The sequence below is a fragment of the Pleuronectes platessa genome, chromosome 4 (genome assembly GCF_947347685.1).
Source record: "Pleuronectes platessa chromosome 4, fPlePla1.1, whole genome shotgun sequence".
Classification (NCBI taxonomy): Eukaryota; Metazoa; Chordata; class Actinopteri; order Pleuronectiformes; family Pleuronectidae; genus Pleuronectes; species Pleuronectes platessa.
In genome coordinates, this window is record NC_070629.1 from 21707130 (window position 1) to 21730689 (window position 23560).

Genomic DNA, 23560 nt, shown 5'->3' on the forward strand with positions numbered 1-23560 from the left:
TTGCAATCATAGACTCCAGCGGGTTAAGTCCACGTGTCATAGATACGAAAAGCTTGAGTTGAAGATTACGCAGCAGTCTGTGTGTCTCTCAAAAACAACCTCGTCCTCTTGGCTTGTTTAGAGTTTGACCATTACCCCTGAAATAAAGCATGTCCGTTTAGTAATGGTGTTTTTATAACATCTGTGTTGTCCTTGTTTTCTCGATCAGACGTCACCACCACAAAGTCCACGCAGCCATATTTGGCAATTCCTTTCTGTTTTCCTGCTTCCAGGGAACTGTCTCCTCCTGGTTCACGCAGCCATCTCTCCTTCCCTCTCCTCTACTTTGTCTATCTTATACTTTGTCATACTCTGTCTGTCTCCCTCTCTCTTTCTCTCTCTCTCTCTCTCTTTCTGTGCCTTTTCCCCTCTGTGATTTATTGGCAATGAATCAGGGATGAGGGAGTATGCCGGAGGAGGGATGGGAACATTCAGGGAAATGGCTGTTTCCGGCCAGACTTCATCACATCAGGATGGGAAATGGTTGGAGGAGAAGCAATGTGTGTGTGTGTGTGTGCGCGTGTGTGTAAGTGTGTGCGTGAGCGTGAGCGTCTCCATCATTAGACCAACTGGGGATCAGCTGAAGGCTGCTTGGGTTGAGTCCAGCTCTGTGAGCCACAACCCTTTAACTGTAAATAAATGGGGCTTTGCATTCATATAGTTCATGAAATAAAATCCTTCCTATCGCTGTGATGAAATATTTACACTGTAGTTTGACTCGCCACAGAATAAAATTACAGAGGTTGTCACAGGGTTTTTATTTTGTGTAGCTTTGTAGTATATGCTTTTTGTATGGGTCCAGCTCATTGTCAAGCTGTCCTCACTTTGTCGAAGCATCTTCAGGGTATCATGACGGATTCTTAGCGCTCGTCAAACTGTGTTGTCTGAAGCTCTCCAGCTCCAGTAGAGGCACCTCCATGGCAGACTGCTGTCAGGAGAAGAGTGATGCATTGGTTCTCTGAGCTCCACTCCTAGTGTGAGAAGCTGAAGGCTGAGGTGTTGTTCACTGGAACATGGACTGCCATATAGGGCTGTGCAGTAAGAGCAAAGTCTATTATCCCCATAGAGGTCCTTTTATATCCAGAGAACAACACACATCATTACTTGTTACTCAGCTTTTCTCAGCAATATAAAGTGGTGCCATGTCTTTGCATAAGTTGCTATGGTAGCCATTATTTGCTCCCACCTTTGTGATTCCACCGTTTGGTGCGTTGCAGGCGAAAGCCTCTCGTAACATCTGAGTTTGGAGTTTGTTTTGAGCACTCTCTTGCTCTTTTGTAGCCCTCATCCCTCTCTGCACTGTTTGACACAATTCTCCAACAGCTGGTTGAAAGAGGCCGGTGCTGCGAAGGTCTGTTCAATCATTTTCAAAATCCTTTTTTTCTGGTCCATGCCAAAACCGTGTGCTCCTTGTTTTGTCTTGTCTTAGTCAGAGCCTCTCTCCTGTTCAGTTACCTCGATCTATGTCACGGTCACGCTCCTCTTTGTGTGTTTGTGTTTCCCTTCATATAAATATCCTGCCTGCATCAGCGACCGTTTCCAATTCTCAAATCTTATTTCCAAGCATTCAAAGGAGGATGGCAGATTCTTGGTTCTCTCTCCGAACACTAAAGAATTAGAGGCTGGATGTAGAGATGGAACCATTTACAGATAGCTGGATGTAGTTTTCTCTCCCGGGCGTGAACAAGTGCACCTCAGCTTTAGAAACAGTTGTGAAGAGGTTGACAGCAGTGCCGAGCCCAATCGCTTCTTTATTATCTGGCATGGCACTGACCTACAATACGAACCCAGAGGTACAGAAGAGCGGATCGCTTCCTCCGAGTACATTAGAAAGAGGATTCCTCAAGGCTCGAGCTCTTATAGGAGACCAATCAGAGTGAGAAGGGAGCGATAGAGGGTGAATCCAGGAGAAGTGAAGAAGCAGCTGAGCTGGAGCACAAACAAAAGAAAAACAGATCGATGAAAGAATCGCACTGGCTTTGTCATTTTCTGCAGTATCTGTTGTGAAAAGTGCTGAGCAGGAGGAAAGAGGAAATCAAGGGATCAGTGTGGCAAACAACTGCTTGTTTGATTCACCCTTCTCTCACACTGCCTCTGCATCGATACGCTGTGGATCCAGCGTTACCTGCCAATAAGACTTTTCAGTGCACTCGTGGGGGTGTTTGAGTTTGTACCTATTTTGTTTGGTCACAAAACTTGTCCGCCAATAAAACACTGTTAACACAATTCTCACGTTGTCCTGTGAAGGCTACTTTAATCTCATGGCAAAATCTTTCTTGACGCTTGCACATCCGTAGTTACCGACTGTGGACGGTTTCCCCTTTTTATATGTTGTAAAAGAAAACTCGAGGAAAAGGCTGCTTCAGAAGAAAAATTGAATCTATCCGCAAGTGTTAGCAAATGGGAAGATTTATGTGCAGGGACGGGAAGAGAGGAGAGAGAGGCGACGGCTCCATTTGCGCGGCGGTAATGAGGGAGAGCAAGACAAAAAGAAAGTGAGAGGGAGTGAGTGCCAGCGTGTATTTGTCTCATTTATCACTCAGCAGCAGGTCTGTTTTCGGGGTCATTTGAAGCTCACAGCCTGTCTCGTCTCGTCCGGGGACTCCCTGTTGTCTGCGTGTGTGTGTCTGTGTGTGTCTGTGTGTGTGTGTGTGTGTGTGTGTGTGTTCTGTGAACGGGAGGTATATAGTAAAAAATTAAGAGGGGTGATACTGATAAGAGATCACCAGTCAGGTTTGACGGTGCTGACAAGCTATTTAATGGCAGCCATATAGGTGCTCAGAAATACCACTTAGGCCTTCATGACTCTCTGAGGAAACGCTCACATGCACACGCACATGCAAAGTGAGGCAGTTGCAGGGGGGAGTACTGAGGGGTAGTTACACAGAGACTAACTGCAACAGGGTTTCGCATACGCAAACACACACAGGAATCCATACACACACACACACATACACACAAACACACACACACACACACATTTTGAATCCCAGAAGCATTTGAGTGGCATTAAAGTGCAGCTGTGTTTGTCTTTCCAGCACACATGGAAAGTGCATCAGGGAGAGAGCGAGCGCGAGAACACAGCCGGCTGAATATGGCCGCCGCACGATGTACAAAAACAAGCGCTGCACTTTGTCAGCCACACAGCTACACATTGTTCACTTTAGGGTCTATTCAAACACTAATTCAGACACTAGGTATAATGCGTTTCTATAAAAACACAGTGGAGCGCGGAGGTCACGGTGTTAAACCCAGCGAGGCCTCGGCAGGATATTTAGTGTGGAGTCATGTTCAATATTGGGCCGGGCTGTAAAAACGGAGCTTGGCGTTTTAGTGGTGGGAAATGAATCAATGCCTCTCACATAAAACCTGATTTAGGCATCACGTCATGGCTTTCATAGGTGTAGTACGTAATGTTATGTTTTGTGTGTCTGTGCGTGGACGGAGCGCGGCGCTGAGTGCTGAAACATCTGTCTTTTTCCCGGGAATGACCGGGGAGCCAGCGTCGCCCTCAGACGGCCCGAACGCAATTAGCCCTGTCAGAAAAAACACACACATCCAGACACGTTTCCACACAAAGTCATGTCAGCCGTACGACTCGCAGACGCTAAGCATAATAGAAATTGCTGCTCATGAAACCACAAGAAAGCGTCTGAAGCTGTGACTGGCGGGGGGGCTTGTCTTCACTCTCCTCTCGCTGGGAATTTATACCATGCTTCCTTTTTGGTTCCAGAAACAGCATTTGTGTTCCTAGAAGTGAGGAGAGACTTGAGAGCAACAACACTCAATATTTCCATTATTCTCTGAAACCATAGTTTATTGTTAACAATTAAACCTTTTGTAATTTTTTGGGGTGTTTTGCCTTTTATCGAGAGAACAGTGAAAGCGTAGGGGAGAGAGAACGGGGGAAGACCCGCACCAAAGGGCCGAGTTGGAACTGAACCTGCAGCCTCAAGCCTCCATATGTGTAGCCATTATTGTTTTTGATTAAACTGCTGATAATATTCTTGATTAATCATTTGGTCTTTTAAATGTAAAAAAAGGGTGAAAAATACTCATCACAAGGGGGTTTCGTCAAAATTGAGCTATGCGATTCAACCAAGTCAAACACACCAGGCAGACGACAGGTGACGCAGGCAATGTGGGGCAGTGATGCTAAATTTACCTCCAAACTTGACCGAGCTAAACAAATGTAGAGAAACTGAATTTAGTTTCTGGCGCAACACTGGACATGTGAGAAACAAGCTGCGACGTCATCCTCTCCCAAACACCAGGGTTTACAAGGATACACAGAAATCAGAGTTTTTCAAAGTCTGCTCTTTGAAAGCGATAAAACAAGGGGCTCAAACGTAGTGGAAAAATGTTTGTTTCGCAAAATATCATCATTAGTGTAGAAAGAGCTAAATTTGAAGCTTGTCAGACAAATATAAGGTATTGTGAAACAACGGTAAAATGGCTGCCAAGGAATGACAACACAGAAACACTCTCTTAATCTTTCCAAAGGTCTGGTGTAATGTAGCATCGAGACAGTCAGACAGACGCATGGAGAAATCCATTCACTTGTTGCCAACAGCCGTACTGCAGGCGACAGCTTCAGCTCCAAACCCCCCAGTCTGGGAAATAATGTGTTGCCGAGATGGAAGTGGTCTTATCATGGAGGAGGAAGAAAACCCACAAAGGATTATCTTCCTGTGGTTCAAATGCAAAGACAACAACAGGTTTTGAATTTCTTTCCATCTTTTTTTCCGTGTGTGTCTCCGTGATGCTACTTTCTGTGGTGTCATCTGTCGTGTATGTGTGTGCATGACTCCTTACTTCTGTGTGTGTGTTTGTGTGTCGGTGTGCAGCATATATTTATACTGCACACACAAACGTACAAAGAGCAACAAGGATGCGTCGAACTTGTTAACTGAGCTCAGACGCCTGCAGAAAGACAAACTCCGTCTTTAACTCAGGAACCACAGGAGGATCCATAGATTCTCCTCCTGACTGTGACCTTTCATTTTGAAGGCTGTGCCGATGTCGGCCTCCTCTTCCTCCGCCGGTCCCTCGTCCCTGTTTCCCCTCTTCTTCTCCCTCTGTGGCCCTCTATCTCTCTTTCATTGTGTGTCTTTCAGCAGCAGGCGATGTTATCGTTCCGCGGTCGAGGTCATCACCGGTCCATGTTTGTGTTTCACCCATATTATTGTTGTCATCTGGCTAAGCCTGACTTGAATGGACAAATCTGAGCTGTATGCATGCTTCTTTTTTTTTTTCTCCTTCAGTGTGTGCGCGCTGACATTTAGAAGCTTAACCGTTTCAGAATGGCACGGCAACCAAATTGCCAACAGTCGATCACCGGAGCTGACCAACGTTTTTTTTTTTAACTCTTCACTGTGTGCACCTTTGTGTCTCTGTGCCCTTTTCACCCTTGTAATTATAATCAAGAGCAGAAGACTCCAGCGATAATATTTACCCAAATCCCTGTAAAGGAAACTGCTGTGTGGATGGTAGCCGCTGTTGTTTTTTTTTATCCTCCTCAGGGATAATATTTAACCAGCAGCCCCGGGCCGAGCTCTCACCCTCCCAGGATTAGTCCTGAACAAATGACGTGAGGAAATTAAACCTGGGCGCTCTGCTATTTTCAGCCTTAGTCACATTTCAGACTTCCGCTCCTTATGTGTTCAGGAAAGGAGCGGCTGAGGATCCGTGAGATAGCCATGTGTGTGGATTCCAATATGGGGATAATTTGGGATAGAGACGTCAGCATTTGCCTCTGAATTTTGTTCTTGGCAGGAATAAACTCCCCCTGAAGCGGGATGTAGACAGATCACAGGACTCTGAAACTCTCCAGTGGAAAAGAGGAAACAGAAACACCAATAAGAACAATGCATGTGTTTGAGTAATTCTGTCAGGATGTTACTTTAATTTAACTTTAATTTAATTTAACTAATCGAAGGGAACATTCAATGTGTACATTAAAGAAAAGCTATGCTTAACTTGTCAAACATATACAAATAAATTATATATGAAAAATTCTTGTCAGAGTTTGAACGTTTAAAACATTGTTTAAACTCATTGAAGCTGGGGCGGGTGACATATATCTGGCTTTATTGAGCAGTAATTCTATAATAACCTTCCAGAATAATGTAAATCAAGTGATAGTGAGAGAAAACTAGACTTCTACATAAAATCCTACAGGAAAGGTCGCTGTTCCAGCTTCGGCAACTGGTGCCAAATCGACCTAATAAAAAGAAAGACTTGAATAATCCAAAAAGAGTCGAAAAGAGAGTCGGAGAATAAAAGCAATAAATTCTGCACACACTCGTCTGGTGGGAGAAGCTCAGGATAGAGAGCCTCAATCCCAAACTGTTATTACTGAGCGTCCTGTCAATGGGACTTAATCATCTGCGGGTAGATGATGTTTTTGTCGGGGTAATTTTAAGCTGCAGATTTAAAACTGTAAAGATTTACGGCGAGAGCATGATTTGTTTTGGATACTTCGGTCTATGGTACAGTTATATGATCTATTACAGCCTTTGGATAAAACGCATAATACTTGTTTGTATGATTAATAACTTTTGACATGATTCAGAATTTGTCTGCAGTGAGATAGAAGGAGAAAATCACCAGACCTAACCATTGTGATAACTTTTAGAAAAGCGCTTGCATCAGTTTGTTCTTCTTGACACAAGAAGTCTGTACATCTCTGTCCTCCACCATCCCTTCCTCCTCTTCTCTCTCTTTGTGTGCGCTGGCGTCCAGCTGTTTGGACGTGTCACTGGAGCGCCAATGCTGCAGATTTTTCTCTCTCACACACAAACAGCTGTCCTTTTGTTCCAGTTGTGTTTCAAAGGCCACTGTCTTCTGAACGGCGTCGGGGTGCTGCGAGGGCAAAACACAGCCACTGCTGAGACACCTGCCAGCTCCTGCTTGTGACTCCTCCCGGTTGGTTGTAGCACCTGCGTGGAGCGTAGTTGGATCTAAGGGGGCTTGTTATACCCTTCCAGTGAAAAGGGCATGTGGAGACACTGCGGGTTGACACAATGAGGAGGAGGCCAAAGTCTGTTTCCGCCTCCCCAGGACCAGAAGCCACCAGGGCTGCCCTACAGGGAAATTGTTCTTCTCAAAATTGGGAAGAAAAAGGTGAGAAGATTGAGAGAGGAAAAAAAAAAAGGGTCCTAAAGAAATATTCTGCGCTTGAGGAGTTTTCTGTGGCTCCATCAGGAATGAAACAATAGATGGTGGGAGGGGGGCACGGTACAAGGGAGGCGAGGGAGGCATCCACTGGAGACGTGGCTAGATCTGTGGCTTGCGTCAAATCATGAAGTGCCAGAGATTAATTAAACTAAGCCTGTTTTGGAGGTGTGTGAATGAGTGTGAGTCAGAGCGGTAATGAGGAGGACACATGTTAATTGCCTCTATGATCGTTGCCAAATTTGACTGAACAAACACACAACTTTTTTGTGGCTGCACAAAGAAAGAATAAAACGTGTTGAGAAAATGAAGGAAAGCTACGTGATGAGCTACAGAGCCTCCTGCCCACTGAAAGTACATGCACATGTTTACTTGCCCACTCTCGTGTAGTCCTGTTACTTTGTATGTATGTGTGTGTTTCCCCCCCCCTCAACCGGGTCTGCTTTTCCAGCTTAACCCCTGGTTTGCAACCCCGCGATGACCCCTCTCTGCCGAGGCTGTGAACCTGAAGGGTGAGAGGGAAAGCGGGGGGGTTAAACATAGGCTCCTCATGCAGAAGAACACATGGAGCTTTCATGTAGAGCGCTCACAGTCGTCGGCCTCTGCACTCGAGCTGAAAAATGTATCCAGCACACTCGAGTTACGCCGAATAAATGAGGCACATAGACCGGTTTGTTTGCCAAAGGGGCACATTTGATTGGCAGTGTGTTGTACGGGCTGTGAATATTTCCCTCCCATTACACCCGCTCTCATACCGGCTAACCATCCCGACAGCTCACCTGTCGTCAGTGCATGTGTTTGTGTCAGATCTCTACATCGATGAGACAAACCGGTCCCGACAATCAGCCTGATTCCAAGGTCAAGACTCCAAAACCCTCCCTCTCTCTTTCTCTTCTGTTATTTTCTTTTGGGTCCTGGTGTGTCTGGCTCTCTGAAGAGCTTGCTGTATGTTGTGATTCAAGATGATGATGATTGGGCTCACGACTGATTGCAGCAGCCGGCTCCGCACACACAGACATACACACATCACAACATGCAACCCTCGTCCCGCTCTCGCTCCCTGGAGACAGACGCTGTAGATGTTGATTACAGCCGTTTTCAGGGTGGAGAACAAAGACTGGACGCTGTTAATGAGCAGATAGTCATCGCTGAGGTCATCTGTCTGTGACCGACATGATCTGTGAGGCCGTCACCGCGCTGCAGCAGCAGGTGTGACATCATTTTGGGCGATGATAACACAGGAGAAGGCTCCATTTCACAAGTTGAAAGGGTAACACGTGACTCGCAGATAACCTTTCTGTGTGTGTGTGTGTGTGTGTGTGTGTGTGTGTGTGTGTGTGTGTGTGTGTGTGTGTGTGTGTGTGTGTGTGTGTGTGTGTGTGTGTGTGTGTGTGTGTGTGTGTGTGTGTGTGTGTGTGTGTGTGTGTGTGTGTGTTTTCTCCAGACCGTTGCCCGAAATTGGTTTACAAAACCTATGATGTCAGCAGGCAGTTTTCTAATGCCTTTTAAGGCCACGTGAAACCACGAGATTGCAGTATCATGTCCCCACAGTGTATGAATTTGTCTTTCAGCAGCTACTCATCATATTTATGTGATTTTTATATTTGCACGGCTCCTCTCACTACTACTTAACTCTCCCACACATTGGCAAACAGATGCTACATACTGTGTTACTGTATCAAAGGGGCCACCTGCAGGAAGTCATCTGTTTCTTTCTGGGGAAGGTAGTAACACCCATCTCTGTTTGTAAGTTGGTTGATGTGTTTGTTTCGATGGCGCCTTATTTCATTGGTCAAAAAACCACCAACACCTGCTAACATCTGGCTTTTGTCTGCAATGGGAATGGATACATTGGGCGTCTCAGGTCATATGACTCTGCAGAAGACACTGGTTTCAATCTGGTCTGGTGTGTGTGCAGTTTCAGCTCGACTGAATTTAAGGAGACTCTTGTTCCTTGGCGGAGGTATGTGCTCTACTGAGTGCTACAGAACTCTAATAAGAATTGTGGAAAGGGCCAACATTTAATGGTCCAGAAAAAGCACCAGTTTCTTTACATCACTTGGTTTCCTTTCCACTCTCTTTAGTCTCCAGCTCGCCGTTTTTTATTCGTGACCACCTGCCCAGTTTTTTTTTTGCTTTGCATTTTAATTCTGTGCAGCTGTAGTGAGCAGTTACAGGCTAATTAAAAGTGTACATATTTGCGATGCTATTTATGCTGTCATGGCTGTCGAGAGGATCCTAACAGCTGCCCGGAGCAACGTTTCTCCCAGAGACACGAGCCGGCCGGTGGTGTTTGAGGAGATGGATGTGAGGGCCCTTAAATCAAGTGTAAAATAAAGATGGACAAAGAGAGATAAAGGAGGCGAGGAGGGGATTTTAATTGGAGGAGCCAGACGCACAGTTTGGACCAGTGAAAGGACGAGTGGCGGAAAAAAAAAAAAACGGAGTTGGTATGGCGACTGGGTGCAGACAGAGACAGAGACAGAGGGAGGGAGAGAGAGGGAGGGATTTGAGGGGAAGAATGAGTGAAACCTTAGTACCTGAGGCGGCGTGGGCTGAGGCCTTTAGCTGCTGGTGCCAGAATGTGTTTTTACGAGCCTGCGGTCAGACAGAAATAAAAGGCGGCCGAGCGGTTGAATGGCATCACACACACGCACACACACACACGGTTCAATGGCCTCTCAGAAATCCCGGTTTGGTTTTATAATGTCACACTTATTCGATGTCTCCAGCCCCCATAATGCACTGTGACTGAACAAGCGGCGGCCTCTCCCCAGTGGGTACAGAGGCAGGGAGTGAGAGAGGAGGTAAGGGATGAGAAGCATCAGGAGCACCTCTGTGTTCTATTTATTGGCACCAAGAGAAGGGAAAGAGGTTCTCTTCTGTTCTTTGGAGGCAAAATGCAGATTTTATGGTCAGTTTGTCCAATAGTCGACTTTTCACACAGTCCCTTTGGTGCCTTTTCTTTCTTTTTAGTATCTCTCTTAACTTGTCCACATCTTTCTGCTATTTCCCTTTTCTATTTTCCTTAGTATCAACAACTTGCAATGAACTTACAAGCAATCAGAGGGGAGAAGTAAAATGACTTGACAAATGAAAAAAAGTAGGAGTAAAACCAAGACTGGTGGTTATTGCCTGCAAACAAGAAGCAGGAGAAGGCAGCGATGATTCAGTTAGCCGGGGTTATCTGAGGGGCCTCTGGCAGAGCTGTGACGGTAAATGCCGATTGACCACTTAGGACGGCGAGCGATGAAAACAGGAGGAGGCCGTGACCCTGTATCTTGCGGAGGATGCAAGGAATAGGCTGAAAAAAATGAAAATATTCAGAATCAGTCTTGTCAGGCTCCTGAGGACGAACACAGGCTCGCTCGCCCGTGCAGAACGCAGAGAGTGGCGCTCGGTGCCGTTGCTATGGAAATGCTGAACAAGTGATGGATTGTTGGAAGGGCCGAAGAAAAATGATGTAAGAGAAAATATAAAAAATAAAGGATTTTTCATACTTTCCACTAGAGAAGGAGGTGCAGCACAGAAATAATAATCTCATTTAACTGTTAAATAGTCTGTGATTGCATTCTGATCGATTTTTAAGGTGGAAATATCACAATTAATGCAGTGAGAGAGTTTGTGTTCTCATTACGAACAACAGCTTTAAAGCTTTGATTGATTCTGTACAAACATGCATGACGAGTGTGGCTTAGACCCATACTCACATACCCCCACACATACCGTACATGTATGTGCGCACACAAACACACACTCACACACACACACACACACACACACACACACACACACATACACACACACAAACACTCACACTCTGTATACTTTGTCATTTATAGATTGTGGTGGAAATCGTATCCTGTTTTTTTCCCCCTATGGCCGTTGCTCCTTGAGCTGTCAATCACCATGGTGAACAGTCTATATTTGTCAATGTACACGTGTGTGTGTGTGTGTGTGTGTGTGTGTGTGTGTGTGTGTGTGTGTGTGTGTGTGTGTGTGTGTGTGTGTGTGTGTGTGTGTGTGTGTGTGTGTGTGTGTGTGTGTGTGTGTGTGTGTGTGTGCGTGCGTGCGTGCGTGCGTGCGTGCGTGCGTGCGTGCGTGCGTGCGTGCGTGCGTGCGTGCGTGCGTGCGTGCGTGCGTGCGTGCGTGCGTGCGTGCGTGCGTGCGTGCGTGCGTGCGTGCGTGCGTGCGTGCGTGCGTGCGTGCGTGCGTGCGTGCGTGCGTGCGTGTCATTGTTCTGCCGAGGTTTAGAGGTCAGTGTGTGAAGGGGACATTTCAGCAGCATATTTCCCAGAGGTCCTTGCAAAGCTCGACTCAATATAGACTTCATGCAACCAACACATGTCAGCGGTTTGCATGTGAGCGGACTTTCTATGTTGGTTTGTACAGTAATGTCCATATGAGTGAATTTACAGGCGTGTGTGTGTGTGTGTGTGTGTGTGTGCGTGTGTGTCAGTCAGATAGAGACTGTATGTTCTGTCTTTCCTATCATTAGCATTCCTCAGCTTTGATGGACAATACAGAAATGAGATCTTTCCTCATGGATCGTTGAGATGAGGGGTATATATTTCCCCCTTCAGTGGTAAAGGGCTGAAAGCACTGTACTATTGAGGGCTATTGTTAACCATGACATGATCAAGGCTCTGGACTGTGTGTGTGTGTGTTTGTGTTTGTGTGTCGTTGTCTGCGCTGTTTGCAAGTGTTCATGTGCCAAGTGTTCTTCAGACTCTACCCATTAATAAGGAGTACTCAGCCATGGAGTTCACCTTTTCCCCTATAATTGTTTGTCTCTCGACCCACTGATCTCTTCCCCTGTCTCCCCCTCATCTATTCCTCCCCCACCATACACCCACACCCACACTGACATGAAGCCTTCTAGTAGTTGAAAATCACTTCAGTAATATAACACAGATCAAATTTGGTTTTAGGCAGTGATGGCTGGGTAGTCAGCTTTTACTTTAATTCACAATTCTTTATTTTCACATCAGATCTAACTTTTATGGTCAAATTTTTTTTTGCTTGTCAGTTCACATTTATCGTCGTTTACATTTCCATATGATCCAAAGCATGACTCAAGTTCCACGGTCAGTTTGATCAGCAATCATTTGTTTTCAGGAATGTGTGTGGTTGTCTGTCAGTGTGTGTGTGTGTGGTTGTCTGTCAGTGTGTGTGTGTGTGTGTGTGCGTGTGTGTGTGAAAGGAATCCTCCTTCTCAGGGGAACACGGTTTGGATCTGCTTCTGCCTCATGGCTGCAGTGTGATGACCTGCTGAGATTCAATAAATTGTTGGAGACTAATGCCGGGTTCACACCGGACGCGGAAGCGACGCCAAAGCGTGGCGTAAGCGCAGCGCCAAGCCTTAAATAACAGCTGGCTCCCATCCACTCCCATGTTAAACCTTTGTGCGGGTCACACCGGACGCTGAAGCGCCGCGCCAAAGAGGAGGCTACGTATTCTCCACATAGGCTTGAGTGGAAAATACGCAATTTACCCTCGACACCCGACATTTAACGGAGCAAACAGCGGAGAAGTTCTTCAACATGGATGACATTAAATTAATAATTGAAGTGGAGAAGTACAGTGAGTTGTATGATCCTCGGAACATGTTGTATAAAGACAATACTAAAAAAGACAAATGTTGGGACGCTGTTGCTTAATGTTGGAGCAGCAAGTGAGTATATGCTTTTATACTACTGGATCAACGGTTGATATTATTAGCGCTGCCCAGGGCTTCAGCGTCCGGTGTGAACAGCCAAGCACCGGGGCGATAGGGATTAGCGCTTACGCCACGCTTCAACGTCGCTTCCGCGTCCGGTGTGAACCCGGCGTAAGAGTGAGAGAACACCAGAGAATAACTGTGTGGGGGATGAAGGGTTTGAGCATCACTAAGTCACAGCTCACACCAAGTGATCAACATCCATCCTGAGTTATACAATCACAAGTGGTCGATGCTACAATACAGATCTGAATGTGTCTAAACACATCCTGAGATGTGAGACTCTTTGTTCGTAAAATGATGAGACACTGGACTGAAATACAATCAATACCTTTTATTTGCACACTGTAACAGACAATAATTATTCAAGGCATAACATTCATTATAATATATTAAAAGTATTCAAATTTTGTATTAAAAAAGTATTAAAAAAAATGTAAACCATTAAATTTATAAAAAAGTAGTAAAGAGTAGTAAAACAATATTTGTTCAATGTATATTGAAAAAACAACAACAAAATAGGGCTACGTTGTATCTCCATCTTGTTGTGATGACACTGAAGTTGATCTGATGAAAGCCCTCGGACAAGTACTTCAAAGTAAAAATGTAGAATGTGGCCAAAATGGCCACTAAATGGAAAATGGCGGGCTTCCTGTAGCGTTTTTTCACAATGCCCCTTGCGACTTTTTTTTATAACTGGTCACGATACACCTTTATTCTGATTTTGGTGAAGATCGGTCAAGGGGAAACCTATGGGCTGGTCCTAGGTAAGTTTGGTAAGAATAATACAAGTTTGGTAAGAAGTTCAGCATGTTAAATCCCTCAAAAAGCCAATTCAGTTTAATTACAATAATAATAAGAAGAAGAAGAATCCTTACAATTTCAATAGGGCCTCCCACCATTCGGTGCTCGGGCCCTAATAAATAAATAAATATTCAGTCTTCCACTTTCGGACGGAAGCAGCATGTGAAGCATGAGAAGAATTTTCTAATTCCCTTTCTAATTCTTTTGAGCAGCTTTCTCTTTCCGCCCGAGGAAGCTTTGGCTGCAGCGGTGACGTCTGAGGCCTCGTCCGAACTCAAGACTTCCTCTTTGTTGTGATCATCTCCGATGGTCAACCAGACTGAGCTATCTTTGGGGTTGATCTCCAGGTCAGACCCTTTGGAGACTTCCTCATTGGTGACATCATCTCTGATGGTCAAACAGACTGAGGTATCTCTGGCGTTGCTCTGCAGGTCAGACCCTTTGGAGACTTCCTCTGTGGTGACATCATCTCTGATGGTCAAACAGACTGAGGTATCTCTGGGGTTGCTCTGCAGGTCAGACCCTTTGAAGACTTCCTCAGTGGTGACATCATCTCTGATGGCCGACCAGAACCAGGTAGTGCTGGAGTGGATCTGCAGGTCAGACCCTTTGGAGAGATCCTCACTGGTGTCGTAATCTCTGATGGCCGACCAGAACTGGGTAGTGCTGGAGTGGATCTGCAGGTCAGACCCTTTGGAGAGTTCCTCAATGGTGTCATAAAAGGTGGGCGAGCAGGTGGTGTTGGACACTATTGTCATGTCAGAACACCCGGACAGTTCACTGGTGGCACTTGGGGAGTCTAGAGCCTCCACAGAATCCGAGTAGTCTTGGTCCATGGAGCCATAGTAGCTGCTGTCTGAGGTTGAACAGCGGACGCTGTCCTCAGTGGGGCAGACCCTCATTGCTTCTTGGCAGGTGGTCCGACTGGATGAAGGAAGACAATCAATTAGTAAATCAGTCACTGTCAATTAATTCAAACCATCGGTCCATCCAACCTGATGTGTTTAGTTCCAGTGTGAAAGGACATGTGGGCACTTACTAGTCTCTGCTGTGGAAGTCCTCCCTCAGGTGGCTCATAGAGATGAATGGCAGCTTCAGAGCTTGACGGGGAGAGAGCCTCTCATCCCCGTCGAGATGCAGCACACCCTCCAGCAGAGACACAAAGGCCATGCGGTCTTCCAACTCAGCCACCCCCAATTTTGGATGGATCTGGATTTGAAAACAGGTTTCAGGTCAGATGATCCAGCTCCCGATTGACAGATAAATAACTGGTGCAGATCCAGTCTTTATTTGTTCAACACATGAGTGAGTACTCACATGAATCAGGCCCTTGAGGGAGTTCAGCTGCCGGATGAAGCTCTCCTTTTTCTCTGTTTTCACGTTATTAACAGCATTGTATTCGTCTGCAGTCTGAAGGAAGAAAAATAAATAAAGATGAGAACAAGGAAGTATGATTTAAAAATGCGCCATTAAAATACTCAAACATACAAGAACGTGTTTACTCTACCATCAGTCTCCATGATGGACTGTCTCCACCCTCCTCTTCGATGAAGAACTGCTCGCTGTACCAGCCAGCATCGAGCAGGCGGTGCTGCGGCAGGCCCAGCACTGTCACCATGTCCTTCATCTGCAGACAGAATACACATCATGAGAATCACATCCACTTGCATTCTCTATGAATATGAATACAAAATCCAATTGGTTATGTGATAAATACCATTTGATATTCGCACTTATAGGAGAACGGGTTTCGAGCCAGGTACAAGAACGCCAGTACACAACCGACCCCCCACACATCGACGGCCTCGCAGAATGGAAGACCCAGAGAGATCTCTGGAGCCCTGAGAAGGAAAGACATGAGCCACAGATGAAAAATCTGTTGGAACATTTCAGGGTAGAGAAAATAACGTTGCTTAACAGATGCTGTGCAGGATGAACTCACCTGTACCCATACGGCTGGATCTTCATCCCAACCCGGACTTTGGACACCATCATGGCTAAGCCAAAGTCAATTAATTTCACCCTGAGTGGCTGATCCTTCATGTTCACGAACATAATGTTGTCTGGTTTAATGTCCGTGTGCAGAACCCCGAGATTCTTCAGGGCATCTAGGGCCACAAAGAGCTGCAGGGACACAAAGAATACACAACATTTAGAATTATTTCTTCCATGTGCTATTGTTGGGTGTTAGGTTTGGGTTTCGGGGATCTCTCTAACAGAAGAGTGCTGGTTTCATGATGCATTGATCGCTGCTCCATACCTGCTTGGCAACTGGGCGGATCTCATGAAGAGGATGGTGCTCCCACTCTCGCTGCTTTAGCAGGTCATAAAGACTAATGTCCAGCCGTTCAAACACCAAACAGGTCTGGCCCAGGTGCTGGAATACCTCGTGGAACTTGACCATGTTGTTGAGATCAGCATCCAGGTCACTGATGACATTTAGCATGTTTACCTGAAGAGAGAAGAGGAGACGTGATAAGACAACACTATCAACAGTTTGTGAGCAGCGGCATGCTCTGATGGAGCAGACAACACCTGAGCACAGGAATATAAACAAAGACTTCAGTCTCCTGCCTCATGCTCAGCGTCCCGGGCTGACCCGGTGTCCTTCATGATTTTCAAAGCCACCATCTTTCTGGTCCTGAGGTTCATGGAGGAGATGATTGTTCCGAAGCCGCCTTCCCCTAGAAAGTCCAGGACCTTATAGGAGGAAGAGCTGCTGTTGATCGTGAAGCAGTCCTGAGCGTCAGGTGCTGTCAGTGAAACTGTGGAGAGAGATGGTGGAGACAGAATATGTGACGTGGGTGTTTTCAGTGTGAGAGATTCATTCAGACAACACAATATGAAATAACGCACAACAGGAGTCACATGTCTTTGCATTTCTCTGGTTGTCATTTTAAGACCATGTGAAGACTAAACCTTTTACCGACATTGCGTTGATTTCCTGATGACTTAAGTTATTTATGTTTTCAGTAAACAGATCAGACAAGATAATGTTGATGCTGTAGATAAAACAGCTAAAACCTCATTGGCCTCAGGTCACAAACAATGAGTTGATCTTTCTTGGACATGAAGTCAGTGCAGAAAGTGACACACAAGCTGCTGTTGTACAAAAGCTTCTTCTGCTAGCATGGCTGCTCTGTTTTCAAAGTCTTACCTGAGGCAGCAGAAGAATCTTCTAGAGCTCCCAACGATGACATGATGTCCAGGATTTGCAGTTCAGTAACAAGTAGCTGAGAATCCATGTGTAATCCAGACACTACTTGCTTGTGGGTATCTCTCCAACCACTTAAGGTGAACCGTGACCTTTCCATCAAAACTCTCCTTTCCATTAAAATATCTGCCTCTCAAAGGACTTAACAACATGATGTCCTTTGACATCAAAGGACTTCACAACATGTGACTACAGGTTTTTCTTTTTGTAATTCAAATTCGAATCAACTTTATTGGTCCCCGGTGGACAAAACAAACATATACATCATTTAAAAACATAAAACAGCAACTTGTTTGAAATGTTTCAAATAATAACATATATATACATACATATATACACAGGTATGCCTGCAGGTCCTGTGGAAACTACTTGTTTTGTGGTTGTTGCAGATTATTTGGAACATGACGTGTGTGTGTGTGTGTGTGTGTGTGTGTGTGTGTGTGTGTGTGTGTGTGTGTGTGTGTGTGTGTGTGTGTGTGTGTGTGTGTGTGTGTGTGTGTGTGTGTGTGTGTGTGTGTGTGTGTGTTGTTTAGAGAGAGACAGTGAAAGGATCATCATAACAATATAAAAGGATTTTTAATGTACCGTCATTGACCAGGAATTCGTTTTTTGTAACACTGGTACAGACGTATTGATTACCACCAAAAGCACATACAGGCATGACAGGACAGGTGTGTGTGTGTGTGTGTGTGTGTAAAGCAGCGTTTTATTGCCGTGGACCTCCTCTCTTTTCAAAGGGTGGAAGAGGGAGTGAAGAGGATCATGGGTAGGCCCCAATGAGACCCTTTAGAAATGGAGACTCCACTTCAGACAACACGCAGCCCTCACAACATGGAGGGACGGAGGGAGGAGAGTCAATAGAGGGTGAAGGGAAAGACTGGATACCAGATTTTCCAGAGTTATTTGATCATCAGCGTGGGTGTGTGTGTGTGTGTCGGTGTGTGTCTGTCGATGTATGTGTGTGGGTGTAGCAGGAGTGGCAGTCGTGTTTGATTTGAGCATTTGCCAGCTAGATTCTAGGTGTTACTCCCTCAGCTCTAACAGCTACATGCTGAAATACGTCTTGTTTTTTTCGATCAAGTTGTTTCCCAGCAGCGCTTGGGAGGTTGTTTACCAAAAAACGATTTAAGTGGAGAGGCTCTTTCTAAAATATATATTACACAAAAGCAACTATTTACCGTAATCTCACTGCCTGTGTTTACATGAAGAGAAAAGTTTCACCTGCCTCCTTCTCTGTCATTTTGTGTTTTCCTCCCCCTTTGTGCTCTGCTTCGCTCAGTCACACACACACGCACAAATACCTATTTTCACATTCGCCTCCACTGAGCCTTCAGCCATTAATTGTGTCCCAGACTGGGACCAGAGAGAAAGTGCAGCTGGGAGTGCTGGGTATAACAGGGGGAGAGGCAGGCGAGGCGAGGCAAGGCTGGGCACAGCATGTTCCCCCCGAGGAGGAAGTCGCTCTGTCGTATCGCTGCCCACATCCATCCGCGGGAAAATCACCTAAAGTCACCGCGGAGTTGCTGCCGTCCCTGATGATGTTAGTCATCAGAAGAAAATAGGTTGTTTCCTTGAGGTTCCAACTCAGCAGAAGAGTGCGTTCTCTAGAAACAGGCAACAGCAAAGCGTTTCCTATGTTTTAATCTCAATCGGGGGGGTTTCACTGCAGTCTACAAAGACTCACGGTTTCTGAAAGATGTCTTATTTTGGCAGTTTGTGTCCCTGAACAGTCTTTGTTTCTCTACAATACAACAATGGGTAAAAATACCTCTTCATTTCTTTGTTTCACTTCTCTTTCTGTCCTCGGTCCAAATCCTGTTTTTCCCTTCGTTTGTCCTCTTTTGCCTTTTTCTTGTAGTATTTCCCAGTTGTACAGGATTTGCTTGGTTTACCATGTTTATTTAATCACCGCTTCAGCTCGGTGTTATTATGTTTCCTCACTTCCCTCTGTATTAATTGCCTAATATTTTTTCTCCTTTCATCAAACCTTTCCCAGTACAGCGAAGATAATGACATTTATGGAAAATAATGTAAATGTGTTTGTGGGTGGGTGCACAGTCTGGGATACGTGAATAATTTTGCTAGTCAGTATTATTTTGGCAGTTTAGTGGTTTAGAGGTGCGGGTGCCGGATTTTTTTTCTCTGCATAATATTTGTACAAATTTCAATAAAGTTAATGAAGGAGCTTGTATTAGTCAGCACTATTAATATCGTATATGGTTTTGTCTCCTCAGTTGACGTCGGACCAGCTCATGATGCTCCTGGAGCTTCTATTGGAGGAACCCGAGCTGAGCGTGGCGACGATCCGCACTCTGCAGAAGACCTACAACCCGCACAAGCAAGACGCTGAGGTGAGTCCACACACAGACACACAACACACATGCCAGATAGAATGGACCCACACACAAGTGGGTGTACAGATGGAGAAACAGGAGGACCATCCTTCATCCATAGGGTATGAGGGGTCACTGGGGAAATGATGTTAAGGAAATGTTGAGGCTTCAACATTCACCAGATCTGCAGATCTGCGATGGGACATTTTTGACAAATGTGTTTTATAGTGCTATTTATTTTTAGAAAAATGGTTTTGTTCCTGTGGGTAAAGCTCCAGAACCTCCACCAAGGCCCAACAGTCAAATTCCACACACTCATTGATACCAGTCCCCTGAATATGAAGGATAGTGTTTTATCAAGATCCATTAATTATTGGAGAAATTCATCCTATCTCACAGTATTAAAGAAAGTTTAAAAATAAATCCTGGATCAGCCATCACTTCTTCCCTGACTCATCTCCTACTCTTCCTCCAAAAGGAGTTTTTGCATAATCCTTCTAACAGACAAAAAGAAATGAAAATCACAACCTCCTTGGTGCAAGTAAATAACCATCAAGGAACACTGAAGCTGATCTTCCAGCTGTTCCTGGCCCAACATCTTACTATGACACTTTGTTTTTTCTTTTCCTTTAATTTGTCGCCTGTCTGTACGGCTCCAAACTCTCTGGATCTCCTCCGGTAATAAAAAGTCTCCCTTCCCATCCCACGACGCAGCGCTCTGTAATGTGCAGTAATCTTCTGCTGTAATAGCAGCTCTCTTCTCTACGGCTGAAGCCCACAAGTATTCGCTTCATGTTCTAGCCCAAAGTTCCTTAATGGCACTATTGAAAAAAATTTGGGAGTCAGCACGAGTGTCTCCATTTCTGTTTGTGCATTTCTTTGTGTGTGTGTGTGTGTGTGCGTGTGCGTGGACAGATCACACGTCCCTCACTGTACAGCTGTGGCCGAGCCCGTAAACTGTCCGCACTAACCCCCATCATTAACACATGGGTTTTCTGGAAGAGAATCATTCGATACATATTCAGCTCTTTATAAGTTCTTATAAGTTATATGAGCTGTTTTGTTGGGGCACTGATGTATATAATGGGGCTTAGATGTTCTACAGTGTGGAGCCAGCCGACACTGATCCAGATTATCTAAAGATGCATTTAATGACCGTCTTTTATTATTAACATTCCTCACAAGCCTCATGTTCAAGTTCCCACATACAAAAAAAAGAAAACCTCTTCATCTAAATCTATGTTTCAAAAGCATCCTGTGAATCTGAAAGCATGATTTGTTTCAGAGACTTAACTTGGACTTCCGGAGGTTATCATAATACTCTTCAGTTTTCATGATGGACCTGCTGGTCACCCTGCGTTCGCCCCGCGGGTCCAGCTTTAGGTTCTCGGCCTCTTTAGTCCCACTTCCTGGCAGATGAAAGCAGATTCGCCTCCGCAATTTCCAGGAAACAACTTTCAGGGTTTTTCTAAAAATACACGGGGCCATTATGCACATAGTCATGCATGGAAATAAAAACACACACATTTACACAAACACTCACACACAGCAGCACACACCTGTCTGAAGGCAATGGTCCAGTCCTAATGTTAGTGATCTCGTTCAGAAGAGGTTAATCACCTCCATCTCTTCTTATAAACGTGGCCATTTGTTCTCTTTCTGTCTGTCACTCTGTTTCTTGCCTTTTCTTTCCTGTCTCCACTTCTCGCTCAGCCTTTCTTTGCCTGAGACAACATCCTCTTCAGAAGATTGATGATTGATCTGTTTCAAATTCCTGGAGAAATACCAGACTGAGTGCTGCTCAGCCTCTGGAGCCCCGTTACTGTTTGCCTGGGAGAGAGTGAGAGCTTTTCAGAGTGGATGAATATTGAATTATGGGAATGACGGTGATGGTTTCTGAAAGTCTGTTTGTAAGAATGCATTGTGACCTGATTGATGGATCACCAGAACATAGAACTTTGTTAAAGGGCCCAGTAATGATCAGTAACTCATCTTATGAGGATTTGATACCACGTAAATGACAAGAAATTTGATATTTAGTCATTTTAATTAACACATTTGATGACATTATTTGGTATAACTTAATTTATTGATGCTTTCTCCATTTCTTATATAGCAGCCAAGCACGCTGACCTCTGTTCTGTGCAAAGCTGAATGAAGTTTGATAAAAGGAGTGAAGCTTTGACGACTGGCGTGCGAGCTTAAGTTTCCCAGTATGTGATCTGCATGGTCACCGACACAAACTGAAAGGAAATATGTGGCGGACCACCGGTGTGCGTGCAGCGAGCTGCTTTGTGAGCGGTGTGAGTGACCATGAATACGTGTATGAGAGTCTGTGTGAGCCCGAGCATGTGTTTGCATGTATGAGAAATGTGTGCGTGACTGCCTTTCATAAGAGCCTCATGTGATTCAAGATGCTGTGTGACCCCTACATGCGCACGTGCATCTGTGTGTGTGTCTGTGTGTGGTTTCCTGAGTGCATTTCTGGTTTTGTGGGAGTGTGTCGAAGGCCATCTGTTGGTCAAGCACACTGGGCATATTGTGTGTTTGTGGTGCACAGGTTACGTTTCCTCCTCCAGTGACTGGAGACTTCACGAGACCACATCAAGAGGCGTCTGGTTCAACCGGCCGCAACATGTGGAGCCGGAGGAGAGGAGACGACGGTGAACGAGGGAAACAAGTTATTCAGAAAGGAGTGAGAGAGAAATACTACAGAAAAAGTCACCTTGCATTTATTTATACAGCCTTGAATCAAAACGGCTCAAAGGGCTTCACAGGCTCATAGAAGACTGGAAACAAAAACAGCTCCTCAAGTGAGCAACAACACTCTGTACTAAAAATATTCTAATGGGGAAAACTTAAAAACCTTGCGAGGGATTATAGAGGAAGAAATCCCTTCCAGGCCTAATAGGTGCCATTGGGCAAATTACTTGATAGGAAAATGATAATGGCTGCAATTGGATAGTTGTGGAGCGCGAATGCAGAAGAAGGATAAAGACTAGAAAGGAATAGTTCAACATTTTCAATCGCTTTTTTGCCGATAAAGGGAATAAAGCCCCGTGCGGGGGTGCAGTATGTGGACCAATCAGGACAACAATCAAACTGCGTTTTGCCTCTTCACTCCATGCAGGGTTTTGCGTGTCTGTCAAGTGTCTGATTGCAAGATTACTTGTCACGCGAGCGAGCACAAAGTACATTAGCATGACTTGTAGTGTGTGTGTGTGTGTGTGTGTGTGTGTGTGTGTGTGTGTGTGTGTGTGTGTGTGTGTGTGTGTGTGTGTGTATGTGTATGTGTGTGTGTGTGTGGACTGGTGGAAGTGTAGGGTGAAGCAGGGGTGTGGGTGCAGTAATAAATGAAGGAATGTCACTGTGTAATTGCATGTGCTGTCAGAGAGAGGGGCCCCAGCCAGAGGAAAACAGATCAAATAAAAAAATAAGGGGGTGAGGAGAGGTGCACCAGGCAGCTGCTCTGCCCCAGGGCTCTCCCCAGGAATGTAACCCAGCGCAGGCAACAGCTGCTGGGGCTTCGCAGGCCAAAAGGGCAGGGATGGCACCAGAGGGCACACACACACACACGCACTATACTTGCTTCTGCACAACCCCAACATTCATGAAAGCAAACGCACACATATATCAGTGTTCCCTTGTGGGCAGAAGGTAGAAGATGCACTTGACTTGCACTTTTTGTCTTTTGTCAGGTCTGCTGTGCAAACAGACGGCGAGCATAAACAGCAGAAGAGAGACATTTAAAGCTGGATGAAAAGAGGAAGTAGAAATCCCTGCAGAGACCAATTAAGCTCATGTTTATTTAGTATTTGTCAGAGTTAATGTGAGGATTTAAGTGCGTCTGCTGAGTGGAGCATCGCCCGGTTTGCCTTCATCCTGCTGTATAACCAGGTGGAGAGCAGCGCAACACTTCCAGCACAAACAATTGAAAGTTAAAAAAAAAACTCCTATTAAGAGTTACCCCACATTGACACAGATCTCAGGTGGATCATTAGATCCTCTGTACAAAGCTTAAAATGAATCTCTGTACAAGCGCTGTCGAAAAGCCCAAAGCTTGAGCCGCTGAAACAGAATCAATCACTGAAAATCCCACACTTGGTCACTGTCCTCTCCAAAGGACCAGTTTATTATCCTGAGTGTGGAGGAGATGGTTATTGAGGAGATTGAAACAGCCACAAAAAAAACCATTGGAGGGAAACTGTCAGGCTGTAACGTAGTGACGCTGCTTTAACAGATTTCTCATCTGGGCTCTTTTATTTTTTTATTCTC

The 23560-nt window shown here is 45.2% G+C and overlaps 1 protein-coding gene across 2 annotated transcripts in view; it reads left to right on the top strand.

Annotated features, from left to right (window-relative positions):
* Positions 1 to 23560, top strand: part of aopep (aminopeptidase O (putative)) — a 75235-nt gene that overhangs the window by 41840 nt on the left and 9835 nt on the right. The window contains exon 15 of one of the 2 annotated variants that reach the window (XR_008338357.1): positions 19187 to 19240. Coding sequence is in view for 1 of the 2 variants with exons in the window: in XM_053421237.1 (XP_053277212.1) it covers positions 19187 to 19303 (117 nt within the window). In the remaining variant the exon portion in view is untranslated. Of the gene's footprint in view, positions 1 to 19186; positions 19304 to 23560 lie in introns of those variants that run through there. The other variant, XM_053421237.1, reaches the window with a different exon arrangement.